Source organism: Callospermophilus lateralis (assembly GCF_048772815.1).
Source record: "Callospermophilus lateralis isolate mCalLat2 chromosome 11 unlocalized genomic scaffold, mCalLat2.hap1 SUPER_11_unloc_3, whole genome shotgun sequence".
Lineage (NCBI taxonomy): Eukaryota > Metazoa > Chordata > Mammalia > Rodentia > Sciuridae > Callospermophilus > Callospermophilus lateralis.
The window spans coordinates 2,591,172-2,613,823 of record NW_027510155.1 but is presented as its reverse complement, the minus strand read 5'-3'; the positions used below and the strand labels follow the sequence as shown (position 1 = coordinate 2,613,823).

The window sequence follows — 22,652 nt, the reverse complement described above, 5'->3', positions numbered from 1 at the left end:
CACTTCTTTCTCAGGAAAGGCCCCTGTTGAGACCATTCAAGGCTTTTGGCTATCCACGCATCACTAGGTACCAACAAAGAATGACTCTGGCCTTGGTACAGACAATCAAGTGAGCCCACTGGGAGTGGAACTGCCTCTGGATGCCTCGCCTCCTGGATCCCAAGTTCAGAGAGTTCCATCACCAAGGAAGTGAGGTGAGGTCACTTCCTTCAGGGAAGTGAATGAGGTCACTGCCTTGGCAACCACTTTGTCCTAACAGTTGTTTCCAAGGGTCCCATGAGATGGAGGCTGCCCCACCTTCCTGTGACATTTTCACAAGACATAAAGGTCTATACACCCTAGGAGCCCGGGATCAGCAATCCACACAGACCTGATTGTGTCCCTCTTCCCTGCATTGAGAAGAGAGAGGCTGATTCAGCCTCATCCCTTCATCCTGACTGGGTTGTTGGCCATGGAAGATGACTTTAGACCTCACAGGTCCTACCTAGCTGCCTACATTTGCTCCAGGGATCATTTCTGCATCTACCTTTGAGCTTCTCAGCAGCTGTAGGATTCCCTACATACCTGTATGGCAAGATCAACTCAGCACCTGCTGTTATGTGAAAATAGATTGAGGAACAGAGTATGGTTAAGGGTCATATCATGTTCAATTTGGGTTAAAAGTCATTCTGCTGGATGAATACAGGTATTGGGCAACTGGGATATTTATAGGAATGTAAGGTGAAATGTAAGTATGAAAATAGAAAACTAGGTAAGATCTGAAGCACACAAGTTTGTTGGGGCCTTGATTTGGATACATAGTTTTGAATTATGTTCTGCAGAGATGAATCCTCTAAATCCATAGACAATTGCCTGAGATCTTGTACCTCGGACTACTGAATGTAAAAGAGAGCTTGCAGTGAAATGGAGAGAGTAGGCAGGATTCCAGTGTAGGGTAAGGAAGAATAGTGAGTTTAGGATTTGGATCAAAGGCCGTTTTTGCAATCCAATGAATTTCTATTAAAATGTAAATGGGAATGTCAGCACACATGAAGAGTCAGTCACAACAAGGCACTTGGGAAAATAGATATCAATAAGGATGTTAGGAGATCAGGCAAAGTACAAAATGAGTGATAAGATCAGGGATAATTTCAACAGGGGGGTAGTTGAACACACTATCCTTGAAAGAATCAAGTGCATACTCACCATAGGATTGAAATTTGAAAACAATAGGCAATGCAGAAGTAGATGATTTTAGTAATCCATGCTCTCTTTAAAATGAGGCTTTGAGAGAAGAATAAGATAAGTGTGAGTTTTGCATTTTGTGTCCAGAACATGATGTGATGAAAGGAATATATGGATCAGGTGACATGCGTATTTCTTCCACCATTTCTGGGAGCATGTTTTGAAACCCTATCATTTAGAGTTTGGGGATAAAAATAGGTGTATCCTGGGTTTATGTATATAGAGATGATGCATGAATAGACCATAGGGTGAATAAAGAATATAACAGGTTACTATTTTAAATAATGGATTGAATTGATATTTTAAAAAATACATGAAATCTGGTATTCACATACAAACATTGAATCCAAGTAGTTATACATGTAGTGGTAATATTAGGGTTACTAATTATAACCAACTCTGTTTGAGTTTTGCTTCAAAAATGATGATGGAATTCAAAAGTTATGTGATATAAAAGAAATCTCATGAAAATGCAAGTAAAGCAACATGGAGAAATACATGGGATCTGATACAGGGAGTGAATGAAAGTGAATCATATGCTTATCAATTTGTGAATTGTGGATGAAATGATACATCCTATGATGTATATATACTGAAGAAATACGAATATAACACATTTGAATAAAAATTTAATTCAAAATACACATCATGTCCCATATGAATATACTTTCATTGATGTTAAACGGGGTCACTTACTGCAGAAATATTAGCGTTAGTACTCAATATACACTGAAGTTCATTCTGAGTATTCTGAAATGAATATGTATGTCAAGAAAATGAATATTTCTGAAAAATAGCTCCTGAAAAGTTGATTATAAATCCACGCAGATGGACATGAAAGAATCAAGGTAGTATAAGTATATGACACATATAGTTCATGTTTGCAAATTCATACTATATATATATATATATTTAATAAATTAAAATGTAATAGTATGTATGCCAATCGAAATTCATAAGGGGATATATACATCCTTCACATATGTACCCAAAATATTCATTTTCCTCTACATTGTGTCATGTCTAAACTGGTTGAAGTATAAAGCTCACCACAGCTTGAATTTTCAGTTACCTCAGTGTATTGGGGGGCAGTGATCTCTTCAGAAATTCGTATTTACCAAAGTGAGAGTACTCTCAAAAATATACCTGTGATGGCAGTAGGATTATATATATGTATATAAAAATACCCATTGTGATCCAGGCGACAGAGACAGGGAGTCAGGAAGTTACACATTCGTTAATTTTGAAAATTCTTGGAGAAGTAAAATGAGAAAAATGTGTCACAGGTTTCATAATATGTATCTCTGATGAAGCAAAAGGCAAGTCCAAGTATACACCATGCCTCCTATCAAATGCCTCTACTTCTATTCTTTAGGATTATTTTTATCGATGTTAGGATAAGTAGTCAGAGCCTACAAGGTTATGGATTAGTGTCAGAGATTCAATATTTCACATGGCAAAACGGAAAATGAGTCTAATACATATGGGAGCACGTGGCACATAAAAAGCTTCCACTGTCATTTACCACAATGCCTGGATATTACTATCACCCTAAAGAAGACACAATGAGAGGAGAAGAGGAAAAAAATCTGTGAATACATATCTGGAATTGGAAATTCTGAGGAGCTCACAAACTTGGGTGTGGCAGAAGAGATCCCAAAAGTAGAGGACAGGGTAAACATTCCACAAACATGGACCTTTGCTGGCCTACTGACTTCTTGACTATCTGCCTCTGACATTCGTCCACTAGAAATATACCTTTGTGTTTTAGCTTCCTTTGTAGTGAGATCATGAAAGCTTTGTCTGAGTCTATGTGAACAGGAGGATATGGGTTCATATTTTCTAATAGGAACAGGAGGCAGCAGAGCTGAATCCTCTCTATGCTGGTGACTGTGGCCTTTGGGGCATGAGTGTCTCCCTGGGTGCATTGTGAAGCCTCTGGCTCACTGCCCAGTTTTAATTTCTTACAGCTTCCCTGGAAAATTGGTGTTTGTTTTTGATATACAAAAAGGCCAACCAGGACACAATGCTGGAGGGAGCTCTGCCACGTGGCGTGAGTCAGGGTCTGAAGGCAAAAACACAAACTGGGCTGCTACCCCATATATCTTTCCCACTTGAGCATAGCAAGATATTTTTGAGCATCGCACCAAATCCTCTCCCCACAACAACATGATTTTATATTTTCGGGTCTCCTAACTGTACCTTGTCAGTCACATGGCATTTGGAAGCCAATGACAGAACCACAGGGTTCCACCACAGATGTTGGATCACACACCTGCACTCCATTGCTCCAGGCCCAGTTTTCCGCTGGCTCCTACTCACTGCCATCTCTGTTCTTCACCATGGTCATGAATTCCACTCAGTCAAAAATGGCACTAGCTCGTTGAATCATGATGAGCAACAGGAAATCTAAAGTTCTCCAGGAATTTCTGGTCATGAGATTCTCAAAAACTTCATGGTATTGGCCTAGCCATATTTCAATAATGAAGAAGTTGACAATGTGGGTTTTGATTCGTTCAGGAGCCATCAAGTGTTGAGGAATCTCCTTTCAGTAAAAGCTCTGGAGATCACATGCAGGCAAGGTTCCCAAGGAGTGGTGAAAGGTCACAGGAATCCAGGTATATTGGGGTCTAAAATAAGAGGTTCCTGTGAGTTTTGGCTCTCAACTATAGCAAAAAAGGCTTTCACAGCAAAATCATGTGAAATCCTGGCTGAGATTCCCAGTGTTGTGAAGAAAGCCAGCTTCGGCCTAGATCTCAGTTTCCAAAGGCTCCTCTAATGCCTGACCTTCTAAAATCCCAACACAATTCATGGCAATAGTTCTCTGATATCAGTTCCAGAACTCAATCTCTAATGACATCACACCAGAGTTCAAGCTGAGGTGAACCCAGTCATCTTTTCCAACCACCACACAAAAAACCACTATTATAACAAAAACACTCCCACATGGCCCTCATCTTCTTCCATACAGACACTCATCATAACATTCTGGCTGGTGGTTTCTATAGGGTGAGCAGTCTTAGATGGTGTGCAAAGTAAGCTCTCATGCCCATGATATGCCAAATGTCATGGTGGCCTGGACACCCTTACTGAGAAACAAGATAGATAAAATGGGCCTGTAGTTCATACTGCTCTGCTTCTCAAATTAGAGGCCTCTTGCCTGCCAGGGGTAGATTCTTTATGTTTCCTAGACTCATGAAAAAACCCAAACACCTGTGTGCTAGTTACTGGAGGGCTTGCAACAACTCATTTGACCCAGAGGATCCCTGTTCTGACATCATAGGGGTCAGAAGTCTGACCAGAGGAAGGCGAGAGACTTCATCCAATAGTACACTTGTTTTTCATCCGTTTAGATTGGGATGAACATATGGGATTTTTCCCGAGTTTCCTGGGGTGCTGAGAATGTAATTCACAGCCACACACAGGGCCAGGAGTCTGATACAGACACAGCTTTTACAAAGCACTTTACTTCAAAGTCACAGATTAGGCCTCTTCATTTCCATTTGAAACTCTTTTCTTGAGGAGTTACAAAGGAGTGCCCTAAGGCAAACACCTTTCTGACATTCAGGGGAACAGAACAATAAGGAAGAAAGAAGCCTGGAGAAAAACTTTAATTGAACACTGTGGCACTGACAGCTCCTAATCATGCAACTTGGGTTACTATCTATCCAAGCAGGGATTCTCCAGAGAGATCCTTTCCAGTCATGCTAATTTTTGAGTTTTCTGAGATGCTTGGCATGCCCTTCAGCAATCCAGTCCATGGCCATGTCACAGAGCTTGAATGTGGTACACATCTTGGACACAAAACCATGAACCTCTTCAGAGAGTGGCCAAAATTCAGGAAGAATACAGGAACTTAGGATCTTGGTAGGTGTTGCCCATCTGTAAGGCAAGTAGCAGTCCATTCATAAATTGGCCATGAGGAGTCCTGCAAAGTTTTCCACTAGACAGAACACATTTATGGCTGCATTCTTCTCTCTACTCTCTTTAACCACAAACCCAGTGGGATCCACTGACATAAACAGGCTCACTTTTTAACAGTCCATTTCAAACCAACAACAACAACAACAACAACAACAAAGTTTTTCCTCATGTTCTCAGAACAGGAGACAAAACGACAAATTTAAACACACACCCACTGAGACACACAAACCACCCCTGTATTTGGTCTGCATCTATCCACTCTGTCCTCTGACTGGTGGGTGAAAATATGTTCCTCGGCTGTGGCCTGTCCTGTCTCAGCTCTGGTCTCCTTGGCCATCTCTGTGTAGTTGTCAGGAGCCAGCAATAAGCCAACACTTCTTTCTCAGGAAAGGCCCCTTTTGAGACCATTCAAGGCATTTGACTATGCACACATCACTAGGTACCAACAAAGAATGACTCTGGCCTTGGTATAGACAATCAAGTGAGCCCACTGGGAGTGGAACTGCCTCTGGATGCCTCGCCTCCTGGATCCCAAGTTCAGAGAGATCTATCACCAAGGAAGTGAGGTGAGGTCACTTCCTTCAGGGAAGTGAATGAGGTCACTGCTTTGGCAACCACTTTGTCCTAACAGTTTTTCCCAGGTGTGTGTGTGTGTGTGTGTGTGTGTGTGTGTGTGTGTGTGTTTCTTTAAGGACCCAAGACTTGAACATAACATGTTTTGACTCAAAAATGGTTGTTTGTGTACCCTTTCAAGTTAAACAGAACCTGTATAGGTATAACACACATTGTTATAATCAGTCCTGAACAAATGTTGTGTCCCACATTGTCACTTTCTGCCTTATAGAAAGTGGCCAGAACCACTGTAACCCTCCTCTTCCTTTTTTCATCATCATTTTCTCCTCTACTCTCCCTTCTGTTTTCAACTTGGGCAGTCTCCTGTAGTCTGACAAAGAACTCTGGATCTACTCTTTGTCTGTCTTCAGGAAGGCTGAGAAATTTAGGTGAGCTTTTGAAGAAGAGTTAATTGCAGGTTAAGTGGAGAGAAATGAAAGGCACCATTTTGTCTTTTCATTGGTAACAGGGGAAAAACTCTGTAGGTCAGCCCTGGCAGGCCAGTGCAGCTGTTCTAAACCTTCTTGCCTCTAGTTCACTGTCAAGTTCTTCTTAGATTGGACACATGTAATGTCAAAGCTAGAACAAAGCCAAAAAGTCTATTTGTTTTATGTTCCTCATTTCTGAGATGTAAATAGGGTCTTAAGCAAAGAATAGAGAGAATATCTTGCTTGATATTCATGGTCCAACACTGCTTTTCACTACTTAATTATCTTCTCTAATGACTTTTCAAATAGAACACAGGTAAAGTGTATGTGAGTGTGTGTGTGTGTGTGTGTGTGCACATGCGTGCACATGGGTAAGAACTAGAGAAATGTGTAAAATTTGTCATGATTTAAATAGCAGCATACCATTATTTTTAGTTCTCCTAAAAGCATCTGTTTGAAAGTGGCTCTTCGTATAAAATTCTCTTCCCATACACACTCTGAATTCAGTAAGGATTATTTATGTCTTGTCATCTAGATTTATAAATTTAAAATTCCTTAGGACTTGCCCCAAATGTTTCTATAAACAACCAACTATATTTTTTCTTTATAAAAAATGAATGTGGAATGAACCTAACACTCTCTTGTCCCTCATATCTGCTATATTTCTCTGACCCTTTATGAACATAGAGGCTTACTGAGTACACCCTAACCAACCTAGACACAGTTCCATTAGCCTGAGGCAGATCCCCCACCCAGTGGCTGGAAAGGAGCACTGAAATCAAAGGAGGGCCTCACCACTCACAGCAGCATCTCCCCATTTACCAGAATATCCCTTGATATATCACTGGGAATCATTCTAAGACACGGGAAGTCCCAATTTCAGCCACTTTGAGAACAGCTCTCCATTCTTAATGCCTGAAGTTTCCTTGCAAGATATCTGTAATGTTTCACTGCTCTAAACTGTTCCCTTTTCTGAATTTCCTTGAATGTACTCCAACCCTATCCTCTCACATGGCCCTATGTCCATCCTTCTAGATTAAGATGTACAGCCATCCAAAAAGTTTCTCCAGCTTACCCTTTGGTAACTCCTCTCATATACTCTCCAGCCTCTGGAAACCACTCATCAGTTTTCTGTTTCTATAATTTTGGCTTTTCCAAAATGTTTTATAAATGAATGATTTTATTCAGTTTTTATACTTAGGATAATACATTTGAGATTCATCTAAAATTAGTATGGCAAATAAATAGTAGCCTGACTCAACTTCTGATGATTGGTTTGAGGTTCAATAGAGGGGACCTATAATTTGTTTAAAGAGGGAGGTAAGAAAATAACACCAACTTAATGATTATTCGAGGGAGAAAGAGCCAAAATTTATAAATGTAGATGAGCTTATAAAAACTAATCAAATTGTGGAAATCACACATGTAATCGAATAGAGGAAAAAGAATCTACTAAAAACCACCTGCCATACTAGATTAAATACAGCAAGCACATCCTTTCAAATGCACAGCTGAACCAAGAAGAAAATAAGTGAATTCTTCAGTAGGGTCAAGAAAGAAGAATAGAGTGTTAAGCAAGTGCTAAAGTTTCAGTTGCCCTAGAGTTTTTTTTTGTTTTTTGTTTATTTTTTTAAAATAAGAACATAAAAACAAAGGTTTAGACCTGAGAAAGAACATAGGAATTGGGATTCTCCACACAGAGAAGCGCTTCTATAATACAATTCAACTTCTGTAAAGGGCTAGGGTAAAAGGAAAAAAAATCTACTTCCAACAAAGAAAGCCTGCAAGAACAATTGGTTTGTGCCAGCCTTATTTCTAGATGAAGATGAAAAAGTTTCCCCTGAGACTTCCTACAGGTTTGGCTTAAATTTACACAATTTGGCAGGGTTTCAGAAACCAGCAGCAAGAACTTGGAGTGCATAGGTCTTTAGAGAGCCCCAGAACTCCTGGCAGAAACAAAAGAAAATCCCTATGGAGAAGTACATTCTCAACCTAGGTTCCTGAGGATTCGCACAGAACAACCTTAACTGAGAATGAGCTCACAATCAAAAATTATAAAGTATGTTTGAAAACCACACTGGGGGTAATGGTCAGTAGCAAAAGAAATAAAAAAGAACTCTCCCTTCACCCAGAACTTCAGATGTTGAGAATTATCAGATATGTTTTATACCTAAATTTAAACAATTTAAAATCAAATTAAAAACTTGAACATGAAATATGCCTGAACAGGGAAAACAGTATATTATAGGCAACTGATTAGAGAATTAATTGAAATGGAAGATGACTCTGGAATAACTATCCAGACAGGAAAACAGAGGGACTAGCACACAATATGAGTGTGTAACAACAGAAATTTAATGATATGTCATTACATTAGAGTTAGGAAGCGATAGAAAAGAGAAAACTGGGGAAAGAAAGTATTCATAGGATATTGGCTAGGATATTTTTTCTGAAATTGATGAAGGATTTGAAACTTCAAATTCAAGAAACATAATGAATACAAAACAGGTTAAATAAAAAGAACATCTTTCATTGTAATGGTTGAACTCATAAGGGGAGGGAGACAGCAACAACTGAAAAAAGACTATAGGATAATATTTTCAAAAGGTGAAGGAAAAATGGAATAATATACTCTGCCAAATAATTATCCAAAATGAAAACAAAATGGAGAATTTACCAACAAATTATCCTCTTAGAAAGAACTTATACAGTTTGTATTTCAAATGGAAACAAACAGAACTCAAGGGATGAAGCATGAGAAGGAAGATGATTTGATAAATTACTAAATATAGATAAGTAAAATAAAATAAAAGTGTCTAATATGTGTCTTTATAAACATAGACAATAAAAATATAATGCTAGACCCTAATAAGAGATGGTACAAGTTTCATAAGATTTAAAGCATTGGAATTTTTATGAATTGTTTTCCAGGTGAGTAAAATTAAAATTTAACGGTAAACTTTTAATTAGATATCCAGAGATAAATGTTGGGAGGCTGAGACAGGAGATCACAAGTTCAAGAAAAGCCTCAGCAGCTTAGTGAAGCTCTAAGGAACTTAGAAAGACCATGTCTCAAAATAAAAAAAAAATGGGGTCTGGGGATATAGCTCAGTGGCAGAGAGCCTCTGGGTTTAATTCCCAGTATCCAATAAATAAATAAATAAAAGTTAAAGAATCATTGACTTGGAAGTAAAAGCATAAAGTGTGAAGGTTCTTCAAATATCCCTGATGGTTAAAAAAAAAAAAAAGGCGTGAAGTCACCCTGTTGCAAGAGAAGCCACTGCTAGCCATAAGTCAAGTACTCTGTGGTGTTTCTGGTGTGGGTTTGTGAAGAATCTGAAGGGCAGTGGGGTTCTTGTGAGGCACACTGCATGACTTGAGTGCAGTCAGTGAACTTTCACTTCTCTCCCACCAAGAAACCCCACAGAGGGGCTAACTAGGACACCACATGTTTGAATTAAAACCAGGAAAGCATTTTGCAAGTGTTCTGACCTACATGGGTAAACCTGGAGGAATGTCCTTTCTCTCACCTCAGTACTGGATGAAAGAATTGCTGCTGCTCCTGAGGAGGTTTGTCTCCCTTCCTGTGGCTCCAGTTCAATACTCAAAGCACTGAGAAGTCCAAATGTGGTGTACCAACGCAGACTTCAGTGTCTTCACATCTGTTCTGTGTTCTGTATTCAAATTCTTCTAATTTTCAATAATCCTACTGAGTGTGTTTTAACTAGTGTGACTCAAATGAATCAGCCACCTCTTGTGAAGTCACACACAGGGTAATCCAACCCATGTGACCTTAAATGAAGTTGCAGAAAACTTTCAGAAGTATGGCAATACCACAGTGGTGAGCATAAGTGAAGCAATTCCCAACACTGCTCTTCTATTAAGGAAGGTTCTGGAATGGCCATCTGATGATGGTATGCTGCCATCCAACCAGACGGGAAGGTTGGAATTGTCTTATAAAATAAAGTTTCCTGAAGAACCTGGTTGTGATGTTGCTGTCACTGGGCTGAAGGCCCTAGGAGAGCACTAGTGCTTGGTGCCCTTGCATTATTTGAAGGTGGAACAGCATATGAAGTTCAGAAGACAAAAGTGAAGTAAAACATTTCTATTAAGAAAAATATTGCCCTAAAATACAGCTGCACTTCATTGACATCAGTAGTCATAGAAGCAACTGTTACAGTCAATAAACTGAACTGTGTGATGCTATTAGTTTGGAGATGGAATTTAAGGTAGGACCAGATTTATGGTATGTATTAGCCAAATGCAGGCTTACTGAATGATAAGTCTAATGAAGCTTCCGTAGGCATATCAGTTATACCAGGCCTCAAGCTTGGCAGAATTGCAACTTCTGTCTTCAAATTATGATCAACTTAGCATAAAATGCCTTGCTGTCCAATCTTTAAAATGTGCTTGCCCTTTCTATCAACTGACCTGCCTGATTTATGTGTTTTTCAAATCTATTCCCACACCCAAATCTTTTCATTATGTAAGAAATGAAGAGAGACTAGGTGACAAAATACTGAGCATCACATAGAGAATTAAAATCCCACAAGTCATGAACAACAGCCTAGACCTTCTGTGGTCTATCCCCTCAGTCAGTTCACATGTTGCTAGTAAGGCCTGTGTGGCTGTTTGCCTGCTACTTTATGTTTATATCTACCACATTTAAAACAGTACACATCAGGTTTGTGTAACCATTGATTTTGTTGGCCTTTGTCCAAGTCTTATGATGATTTCTTAATGTCTTTCTATGAATTCTGTTTTGTTCTGCTATGAAACTTCCATTTTGAAAATCACAAACCTCTAGTTGAAAAGTTCATGTGAAGTCCACATTGTACAGAAGCACATATCTTTAGTGTCTCCAGACAAAAGAAAAGTCTTAAAGTTTAATTTAATGTTTGCACTTTTGGGCACAACTTGAAAGAGGTACTAAAGAAAAAGTTGGACTGAACCATTGAACCATTAAATATTTTTAGCAAAATGTGTTTGCCTTCTGCAGGACATATGCCCTTTAATTTTGTAAATATTCTTTTAAAGTAGAGATGATTTGTGGCTGTAACCAAAATAATACTTAATCATATTTTTTTTTAATCCTGTAATTTTTTTCCATATCTATTGAAAGTTGTTTGCCAACTATTTTTGTTAGAAGTGTAACTTTTTCCCTTCTCTTCCCAAACTCTCTTGCAAAGATAGAAGTGAATTTCTACTGTTGAATTCAGCAGATATTTAATACTTTATATGCTGTTGAGCTATGTGATATAATAGCTGCATGTTTAATAATGTGTTTTGCTGTATAACCCATAAAATGATGATTTATATCGATGTCAGTTCATCTGTATACATGTGCTACTTGGAAAGTGTTTATTTGTGATTGTAGTCCTGTGGATGAAAAAATTTCTCAGTGTCCTCCAACTTGTAAAAACTTACTACAAGAGTTTAAGCTCCTCAGGAAATAATGAAATAGGAAAAAAAGAGTTAAGGATCACTACTAAGTATATGAAAATATAATGTAGAACTTCTAAAACACAAGATGGAAGATATTGAATTTTAAAACTTGATTTGAAAAAAAAAGATGGGGAAAAGAAAAAAGGTAAAGGAGGATAAAATATAATACAAAATTAAGTGGGTAGCAGTAATTCCAAAAATATCAGGAATCACAAAATGTAAAAGGACTAAACTTTCTTCTTAAGAAGACAGGGATTAGATAAAAATTAAGACCAACTACACAATATTTACAAAAGAAACACCTTAAATTTAAGGATATGAGACAATAAAATAGGTAGTTGACATAAGGTATGCCAGGCAAATATTAAGCAAAAGAAAGCAGAGGTCGACTAGGAGAGGGAAGATGGCTGCGGAGGGAGTGAATCAACTCCGTGTACTGTGTCACTGTGAGGGAAAATGACGAGTTAGAAGGGCTAAAAGCTATCTTGTTAAGAATTTCCAGCAAGATTGGGGTGCTCCAAAACCTAGTGGAAGGATTTTCATCGCACGAGGATCAGCTTCGGGGGCTCAAACGCGAGCGATCTGTCCATACGGAGCGTCATGCTGCTTGTTCGTAAGATCCCCCCGCGGCTGGAGTCTGTGGAGCGCGCTGGGAAATGACAGGCTGGCAGCGCAGAGATACAGTGATGCTGATTCTGCGGGCTCCTGCCAGCTATGCATTTGCTGAGCTCAGAGCTGAATTCTGGGTTTGAGACGGGGGAAGGAAACGGTCCAGTTCGGTTCTCCACAGAGAACCAGATCTTCCAAACAAAAGTTGAATAAGGAAACTATAGAACTCAATAACACAATTAATAACCTAGACTTAATTGATATATATAGAATATACCACCCAACATCAAGCAGTTACTCTTTTTTCTCAGCAGCACATGGATCCTTCTCAAAAATAGATCATATATTATGTCACAGGGCAACTCTTAGACAATATAAAGGAGTGGAGATAATACCATGCATCTTATCTGATCACAATGGAATGAAACTGAAAATCAAGGATAAAAGAAGGAAGGAAAAAACATGCATCACTTGGAGAATGAACAATAGGTTACTACATAATCAGTGGGTTATAGAAGACATCAAGGAGGAAATTAAAAATTCTTAGAGATAAATGAAAGCACAGACACAACATATCAGAATCTATGGGACACATTGAAAGCAGTTCTAAGAGGAAAATTCATTGCTTGGAGTTCATTCCTTAAAAAAAGAAAAAACAACAAATAAATGATCTCATACTTCATCTCAAAATCCTAGAAAAAGAAGAGCAAAACAACAGAAAAAGAAGTAGAAGGCAAGAAATAATTAAAATCAGAGCTGAAATTAATGAAATCGAAACAAAAGAAACAATTGAAAAGATTGACAAAACTAAAAGTTGATTCTTTGAAAAAGTAAATAAAATCTACAGACCCTTAGCCATGCTAACGAAGAGAAGAAGAGAGAGAAATCAAATTACTAGCATACGGGATGAAAAAGGCAATATCACAACAGACACTTCAGAAATACAGAAGATAATCAGAAACTATTTTGAATCCTTATACTCCAATAAAATAGAAGATAGTGAAGGCATCGATAAATTTCTTAAGTCATATGACCTGCCCAGATTGAGGCAGGAGGATATAGACAACCTAAACAGACCAATATCAATTGAGGAAATAGAAGAAACCATCAAAAGACTACCAACTAAGAAAAGCCCAGGACCGGATTGGTATACAGCAGAGTTTTACAAAACCTTTAAAGAGGAACTAATACCAATACTTTTCAAGCTATTTCAGGAAATAGAAAAAGAGGGAGAACTTCCAAATTCATTCTACGAGGCCAACATCACCCTGATTCCTAAACCAGACAAAGACACTTCAAAGAAAGAAAACTACAGACCAATATCTCTAATGAATCTAGATGCAAAAATCCTCAATAAAATTCTGGCGAATCGGATTCAAAAACATATCAAAAAAATTGTGCACCATGATCAAGTAGGATTCATCCCTGGGATGCAAGGCTGGTTCAATATATGGAAATCAATAAATGTTATTCACCACATCAATAGACTTAAAAATAAGAATCATATGATCATCTCGATAGATGCAGAAAAAGCATTCGACAAAAAACAGCATCCCTTTATGTTCAAAACGCTAGAAAAACTAGGAATAACAGGAACTTACCTCAACATTGTAAAAGCAATCTATGCTAAGTCTCAGGCTAGCATCATTCTGAATGGAGAAAAATTGAAGGCATTCCCTCTAAAATCTGGAACAAGACAGGGATGCCCTGTCTCACCACTTCTGTTCAACATAGTTCTCGAAACACTGGCCAGAGCAATTAGACAGATGAAAGAAATTAAAGGCATAAAAATAGGAAAAGAAGAACTTAAATTATCACTATTTGCAGATGACATGATTCTATACCTAGCAGACCCAAAAGGGTCTACAAAGAAACTATTAGAGCTAATAAATGAATTCAGCAAAGTGTCAGGTTATAAAATCAACACGTATAAATAAAAGGCATTCCTGTATATCAGCGACAAATCCTCTGAAATGGAAATGAGGACAACCACTCCATTCACAATATCCCCCCAAAAAATAAAATACTTAGGAATCAACCTAACAAAAGAGATGAAAGACTTATACAATGAAAACTACAGAACCCTAAAGAGAGAAATAGAAGAAGATCTTAAAAGATGGAAAAATATACCCTGTTCATGGATAGGCAGAACTAACATCATCAAAATGGCGATATTACCAAAAGTTCTCTATAGGTTTAATGCAATGCCAATCAAAATCCCAATTGCATTTCTTATAGAAATAGAGAAAGCAATCATGAAATTCATATGGAAAAATAAAAGACCCAGAATAGCAAAAACAATGCTAAGCAGGAAGTGTGAATCAGGCGGTATAGCAATACCAGACTTCAAACTATACTACAGAGCAATAGTAACAAAAACATCATGGTACTGGTACCAAAACAGGCGGGTGGACCAATGGTACAGAATAGAGGACACAGAAACCAATCCACAAAACTACAACTATCTTATATTTGATAAAGGGGCTAAAAGCATGCAATGGAGGAAGGATAGCATCTTCAACAAATGGTGCTGGGAAAACTGGAAATCCATATGCAACAAAATGAAACTGAATCCCTTTCTCTCGCCATGCACAAAAGTTAACTCAAAATGGATCAAGGAGCTTGATATCAAATCAGAGACACGGCGTCTGATAGTAGAAAAAGTTGGCTACAATCTACATACTGTGGGGTCGGGCTCCAAATTCCTCAATAGGACACCCATAGCACAAGAGTTAATAACTAGAATCAACAAATGGGACTTACTCAAACTAAAAAGTTTTTTCTCAGCAAAAGAAACAATAAGAGAGGTAAATAGGGAGCCTACATCCTGGGAACAAATCTTTACTCCTCACACTTCAGATAGAGCCCTAATATCCAGAGTATACAAAGAACTCAAAAAATTAGACAATAAGATAACAAATAACCCAATCAACAAATGGGCCAAGGACCTGAACAGATACTTCTCAGAGGAGGACATACAATCAATCAACAAGTACATGAAAAAATGCTTACCATCCCTAGCAGTCAGAGAAATGCAAATCAAAACCACCCTAAGATACCATCTCACTCCAGTAAGATTGGCAGCCATTAGGAAGTCAAACAACAACAAGTGCTGGAGAGGATGTGGTGAAAAGGGTACACTTGTTCATTTTTGGTGGGACTGCAAATTGGTGCAGCCAATCTGGAAAGCAGTATGGAGATTTCTCGGAAAGCTGGGAATGGAACCACCATTTGACCCAGCTATTCCCCTTCTCGGTCTATTCCCTAAAGACCTAAATAGAGCATGCTACAGGGACACTGCTACATCGATGTTCATAGCAGCACAATTCATAATAGCAAGACTGTGGAACCAACCTAGATGCCCTTCAATAGACGAATGGATAAAAAAATGTGGCATTTATACACAATGGAGTATTACTCTGCATTAAAAAAATGACAAAATCATAGAATTTGGAGGGAAATGGATGGCATTAGAGCAGATTATGCTAAGTGAAGCCAGCCAATCCCTAAAAAACAAATGCCAAATGTCTTCTTTGATATAAGGAGAGTAACTAAGAACAGAGTAGGGACGAAGAGCATGAGAAGAAGATTAACATTAAACAGGGATGAGAGGTGGGAGGGAAAAGGAGGGAGAACGGAAATTGCATGGAAATGGAAGGAGACCCTCAGGGTTATACAAAATTACATACAAGAGGTAGCGAGGGGAAAGGGAAAAATAATACAAGGGGGAGATATGAACTGCAGTAGAGGGGGTAGAGAGAGAAGAGGGGAGGGGAGGGGAGGGGGATAGTAAAGGATAGGAAAGGCAGCAGAATACAACAGACACTAGTATGGCAATATATAAATCAATGGAAGTGTAACTGATGTGATTCTGCAATTTGTATACGGGGTAAAAATGGGAGTTCATAACCCACTTGAATCAAAGTGTAAAATATGATATATCAAGAACTATGAAATGTTTTGAACAACCAACAATAAAAAAAAGCAGAGGTCATTACATTAATAGGAAATAAAACCCCAAACTTTGGGCTGAGAATATAGCTCAATTGGTAGAGTGCTTGTCTTGAATGCCCAAGGCCCTGGGTTCAATCCCCAGCACCCAAACAAACAAACAAAACCCCCAAACTTTAGACAGTTTTGTTAAAGAAAAAAAATTTCAATGTAAGGATTAAAGGTTTAATTTACCAGGAGGTATAACATTGTTAAACTGTTAGGCCTTTAATTACACAGATTTGCAATATATAAAACAAAAATTGATAGTCTAACAAGGAAAGATTGAAAAAAATGTACATCACAATAGGATAATGAGAACAGTAATCATTCTAGCAATCTGATAAGCCACAATTAGGGTTTCAGATAAAACTTCTAATTAGGATAAAATGTAGATTCCCAAAAGTGTCAACCCACACTACTTATGTGGATTTAGCAAGTGGTTCTTACAACGTCCTTATATAGTTTGTCATTTTATAATTTCCTTTTCTGGTAAACAAATTTCTCTTTGCCAGGAAGAAACATTTTAAACCAAACTATTGGAGCTGGAGATTTAGTTTAGTGACAGAAAACTTGCCTAGGATGCAGCAGGCTCTGGGTTCAATCCCCAGGACACAAAAACAAACAAAAATAAAATAAATAAATCTGTTGATCTATTTGTAAATAAATAAACAGTCATCACAGTAACCATTGAACCTATTTGAATCTTCTATACATGAAGATTCAGAGCAGTTTCTTAGACTGGATCTGTGAGGTACTGTCTTTCTTTGCTTTTCTCCGTTTTGAAACCTATATTCATTACCTCCTTTCCTTTTTTTCAATCCTGACCACCTCCCCCCGTAATAATTTCAAATCAATACTAATGAGTTGTATGAGGAGAATTGTGTTGGTCATTGAGGAAAGATGTTTCTTTACTAATTGTGTGCTAATAGCTTGGAGGCTTTCCACAAAGAAAAAAAAGCCCTCTCAACAGAAGCAACTTTCTCTCACCCGCTCCTAACTGTCTCTGAGGATCAAAGCACATACTGCTCTGTGTTGCACAAACTCAGGGTCCTTGGCTGAATGCCCTTAGAGATGCTGGATTGAAACTGAGCAATCCATTACCATCTCTGACTCCTCCTTACTTTGTACCCCTAGAAAATGGGGACAGTTACCTTGTGGACCATAATAAACATGAGATTCTGAAAAATGCCTGGAAAAGTTCCTGAGTAGCTGTTATTAGGAATACTCTTCTTATCAGTATTATGTTAATCATAAGTATTTGATTGCTTCCAGCAGAAAAATAGAGACTCTCTGGAAACCAAGGCAGGACTGGGCTGAGTTTTGCTGCCTCTGGTTTGAAAGCTTATAAAAGACTTTACTTCTGTCCTTTCTTTCTTTTTTTTTTCTGATGATCTTGAGACACATATTTTCTGTCTACTGTTGTTTTAAAGGTCATCTTGAATTGATTCTGCCCCATATCATTTCAGCATATCCCCTTTGTTAACCTGTAATATCATGACGGCTGATATTTGTCAGGGGCACTTGTTTCCATACTTTTATATTCAATGCAAAAAATATAAACTTTTAAAGGATAGGTAATTTTTAGTAACTAGAGATTTTAATAGCAGTACTATTTTAATTATCCTAGTTATTTGGTATTAATTTCCTATAACTATATCCAGATGTCTATGCAGTATATAGATCCTATGAACAAAATGCTGGAAACCATTTGGTAAATTGTCTCTGAAATTTTTTTTCTCTGGACTTAGTTTTATTCATTCTGAAAGTTGCAACCCTTTGCTTACAGTAGAAACATTTTAAATCATTGGTACTATGATACCTAATGTCACTGATAGTAGAGTAAATGTCAGTTTGAGTAAAAGATACTCTGAGAACCAGTGTGAATTCAGCAGGTAATTTAAGTTGTCTTCCTCGCCAGGCATAACTTGAAATACAGAAAAATTACATGATCCTTATGTCTTATTTGGTAGATTTTCTTCTTTGGTCTGATTTCTTTTTTGGTTTCTATTTTCAGGCTCAGCTATGTGAATCATGCAGAAGATATGGCCTCTAAGCTCCTACAGTGTTCCCCAAAGAACAGACTATCAGCACAGGCTGCCTTGAGCCATGAGTATTTTAGTGACCTTCCCCCATGGCTATGGGAACTGATAGTGAGTATGACACATCTGCATATCCAATCAAAGTACTTTACTATCTATAGAGAACATACATGAGGAGAGATTCATTTGCTTATGTTTGCACAAACACAAGATCATGTATATATGTGTTTGCATTTTGTGTGTGGGGGTGGGTAGGTGGGGGGGAGGGAGAGAGAGTGAACAAGCACGTGAGTGCACAAGAGCAGGGGTGGGGGACACATATATATATATATATATATATATATATATATATATATATATATATATATATATATATTTAGTGGAATCCTGGTATTCAATTTCTAGCTTCCCAGACACAGGAAGAAAATGGATTCCTTCTTTGCTATCTTTGCTCTGCAGTCTGCAGCTGTGCATCTTTGTTTTTGATTATGTGTGTGTCAAAAAAATGATCTGAGCATTCATAAAGGAAAAAGGAATATATGATTTACATATTTAGTGCTTTATGCATACAGTACTATTTTAACTGGCTGCAGTACACAGCGGAGAAATGATTCATTTCTGTTTAATTCTCAGAAACCATATTGGTTGTAACAATGACCTTAAAAAGGATGAATACTCAGTGAGCTGAGGAACAGAGTTGGCAATTGGCTAATGCACTGAATTGACATGTAAAGACTGAAGACATGTAATTTATTTTAACTGCACATGCTCTTGCTATTTGTACAGACAGCTCTTCTCTAGATCTTTTAAAACAAAACACATTCCTGGGTGGGTTTGTGTTTTGTTTTTACAAAAGTATTCTTTCTTAGACAGGCTTTTTCAATTACATTTAAAATATTTGGGGGAGGATTTATGGCTGGGAGGATCTCAGCTTTCTTCCCAAGTGTGAAACAGAATTCTTGTGAAATTATGCAGAACACTGTTGCAGTAGGAATATTTTTGTTCAATGGTGATGCATTTTTTTAAATGCCCATTATATTTTTTTCTCATACTCTTCTGATTGCCTTAAAATAACATACTGCCTCTGTGCACAAATATTTGTGATATGTATATTAATCCTTGTGTATACAACATTTACAGTAGACACAAAGCTAATTTCCTTTGTCTCTTAAATTTTATTTTTTTCCCCTCCTCTTTGCAGCACTGGTTTCTCCTTTACAGTAGCCCTTTACTTTATAACATAACCCCAAGTAGCAACTCCTGTTGAGTATTCCTATCCTAAATCTTTTTGCTATCCCACACTTACTTCCAACAACTTTTTTTTTACCTGAAAGTGACTATAGATATATTAATCTACTACTCTCCTTGTGTCTAGCAACATCTCATTAACATTTCATAATGTCCCTGACCATATTTACTCTATATTCTACTCTACTTCCTTTCTAAAAATCAACCCACTGGCCATCATTATAACAGTTATTCCCCCAAATAAAAAAAGAAAACATGAAATTTCTATGGAAAATAATGATTTTGTGACACATCTTACTATACTGAGGAAAAAAAAAAAGACGTATATAGGCTCATTCATTTACTGCTCACCACACTCAAGCATATGGCTTGTTTTCCCTCTTTAGTGGAACTTGTAACTTGATATCACCCCTCCTTTGTGACATCTCAATCCCATATGACTTGATGATTGAGTTTAAGCCAGGATTTTGATGGTCTATGAATTCTGAATTCTGTAGTAGTACTTTTCTGCTAATATGGACTTATTACCCACTTGCCACTTAGTTTATCAGGCAGTGGTTAAATCCAGTTTCTATCAGTGAGTAAATGCCTACACATTATCACTCCACAGCAGACTGCCAGTGGAGACAGCCTTGTCCCCATCATTAACAAGCACAATGTATGCAGAACACCAGAGGGGAATTAAAACCACAAAAAATACCTCAGGGTGGTATTTTTAATATGAGAATTTAATTTGTAATTTCACAGATTAAGAATTTTGGCTGAATTAATCCCTTTATCAGCTCACAGCAGGCTATTTGCAGAAGCATAACCATAAGGCGATATTCATTGGCAGAAACACGTCTTTGCATAACGTTAAACATCAGGAGCAGTAAAACCTTTTGAAGGGGGGAGAATAAAGATGAAAAATCATTATATTTTTAAGGCAAGATTCTACTAAATGCCTCCAGTAACAATTTTGAGTTACAGAAATGCTATTTCTGTGTCTAGAAGATAATCATTATGAAGCATAAATCCAGTCGCAAGCAAGGACAATCCCAGGTTAAATACTATAGTCATTTCCATTTAGAACAACGCAGCTGTACTTGTAAACATGTTTACAAAACAAAGAATTCCCTGGTTCACAGACTTTGAGCATTATTTCTTTAAGTGAAGTGACTGGTTTTGGTGACGCTCTTGTCTGGGTTAATATTATGCAGACTACCTTTAGAAATTCTTAAAATTAAGTTTCGTGTTACTGTAGTCTTATGAAAGTTCTCCATCTGACTTCATGGCAGCTGCAGTAGCAGCAGCTGAAAGCCCTCAAGTACTTCTCTTCCAAGGGGAGTTGGAAGAAGGTCCACTTGGGAGGAAGAAGTGTTGCAGAATCAATAAATGGATTGTCTTAGCAACCAAGTCATTGTTCAGACTCACCAATTCCAGGAATCTCGCTGTCTTCATCAGCTCAGACTGCTATAACAAAATACCACAGAGTGGGTGGCTTAAACAATACGCACTTATTACTCACAGCTCTGGGGATGGGAAGTTCAAGATGAAGGTGCCCACAGAATGATTCCTGCTGAGGTCTCTCCTCCTGTCTGGCAGAGGGCCTGCTTACTGTGTCCTCACAGAGTAGATAGAACACTTCTCTCTTCCTCTTCTGACAAAGCTACTAATCCCATCACGAGTGACCCACCCTTCTGACCTCCTTTAATCCTAACCGCCTCTGTAGGCCCCATCTCCAAGTAACATCACGTTGAGGTTTAGGGCATCAATACCTGGATTGGGAATGGGACTCAAATCAGTCCATAGCATTCTCATTCTCTAAGGTGGCTTATAGCCCTAAAAAGAAAAACTTATTTCAACAAGTAGTTCAACCAGGTTAAAAGTAAAAGACTATAGGCATGGTGACACATGCCTGTAATCCCAGCCACTCAGGAGGCTGGGGCAGGACAATCCAAAGTTTGAGGCCACTCTCAGCAAATTAGCAAGGTTCTAAACAAACAGAGTATGAGACCCTGTGTCAAAATATGAAGGACTAGAGATGTAGTTCTGTGGTTAAGTGCCCTTGGGTTTAATCCCCACTATAATAGTAATATAATAATCATAATAATCATGATAATTTTAAAAAGAAGGCAGGGAACAAAAATATTAGTGCCCCCTAGCCTTCTTGGTGTGCTCTGATCTGTCAGACCCTTGAGAAGAGCATCTGGGTTATTGTAGACTAGGTACTGCAGGCAGCTGTTTCATAGAATTGTATAAAAAAAATAAAGTGTTATGCTTATGCTAGATTCTTATTTGCTTTGGAAGAAAACAATAATGTAATATCTTTGATATTTGACTATTCCTAAAAACTCTTCAAGTTACTGATGTGAATGGAACTTTCAGGTTTCTTTATCAACTTAGAGGCCCAGGCAGTAGAGTACTCACAGAGGTCCACCCGCATGGGTCACTTCACAGAGGCTTTACCCTCAGGAGACAAATCTCAGAAATGGCTGCAGTTATACAAACACAATGTGAAAGTTTACAAGTTCTAGTACTTATAGGTCCTGAGGGGTGCACTGCATGTCTGTAGTATAGAAGTCAGGGAGCACAGTCACCAAGAGGAGGGGGACACTGAAGTCAATACCCTTGGGTAGTCCAGGGTTTTCTTCCAAACAGATTTCCCTTGGGGAGTTTTAATTGGCAGATTTAAACCAAACAGACAAGAATTCCTTTTGTCTTATTGTAATTGGCGGTGGCTCCTACATATGTCCCCACAGTCCATGCAGGGTGGGAGGGTCATGGGGCCAGTCCAGCAGGCCCATAGGGAAGTAGTCATCAGGGAGCAGCTATATAGGTCAGGTGCCTAGATGGACCAGATTGAGGAACTAGAGTGGGGGTGTGTAAGAACTGGAAATTGTGTCAGGGCAACTGAGCCCTGCTTTACGTATGAGAAAATTCAGCTTATGTTCAAAATGGATGCTGAAGCACATTAAAACTGAGCATTCATTGCAGTTGCATAACATCAAAATTTAGAAGTAATGTATTGGCAGAATTATAAATGCATCAAGCAAGAATAAATGATATAGTTACCTGGGGTCTGGCAGTTCAAACTGGCTCATTCCACTGGCATCCTATCATTCTCCCTCTGTCCTAAAACCCCAATAGG

The 22,652-nt window shown here is 38.1% G+C and overlaps 1 protein-coding gene across 7 annotated transcripts in view; it reads left to right on the top strand.

The window, feature by feature from the left end:
- Positions 1-22,652, top strand: part of LOC143385833 (cyclin-dependent kinase 14-like) — an 82,750-nt gene that overhangs the window by 37,211 nt on the left and 22,887 nt on the right. For 6 of the 7 annotated variants that reach the window (XR_013089520.1, XR_013089521.1, XR_013089519.1 and 3 more), the window contains one exon: positions 18,250-18,385. Coding sequence is in view for 1 of the 7 variants with exons in the window: in XM_076841339.1 (XP_076697454.1) it covers positions 18,250-18,385 (136 nt within the window). In the remaining 6 variants the exon portion in view is untranslated. Of the gene's footprint in view, positions 1-5,600; positions 5,715-18,249; positions 18,386-22,652 lie in introns of those variants that run through there. The other variant, XR_013089523.2, reaches the window with a different exon arrangement.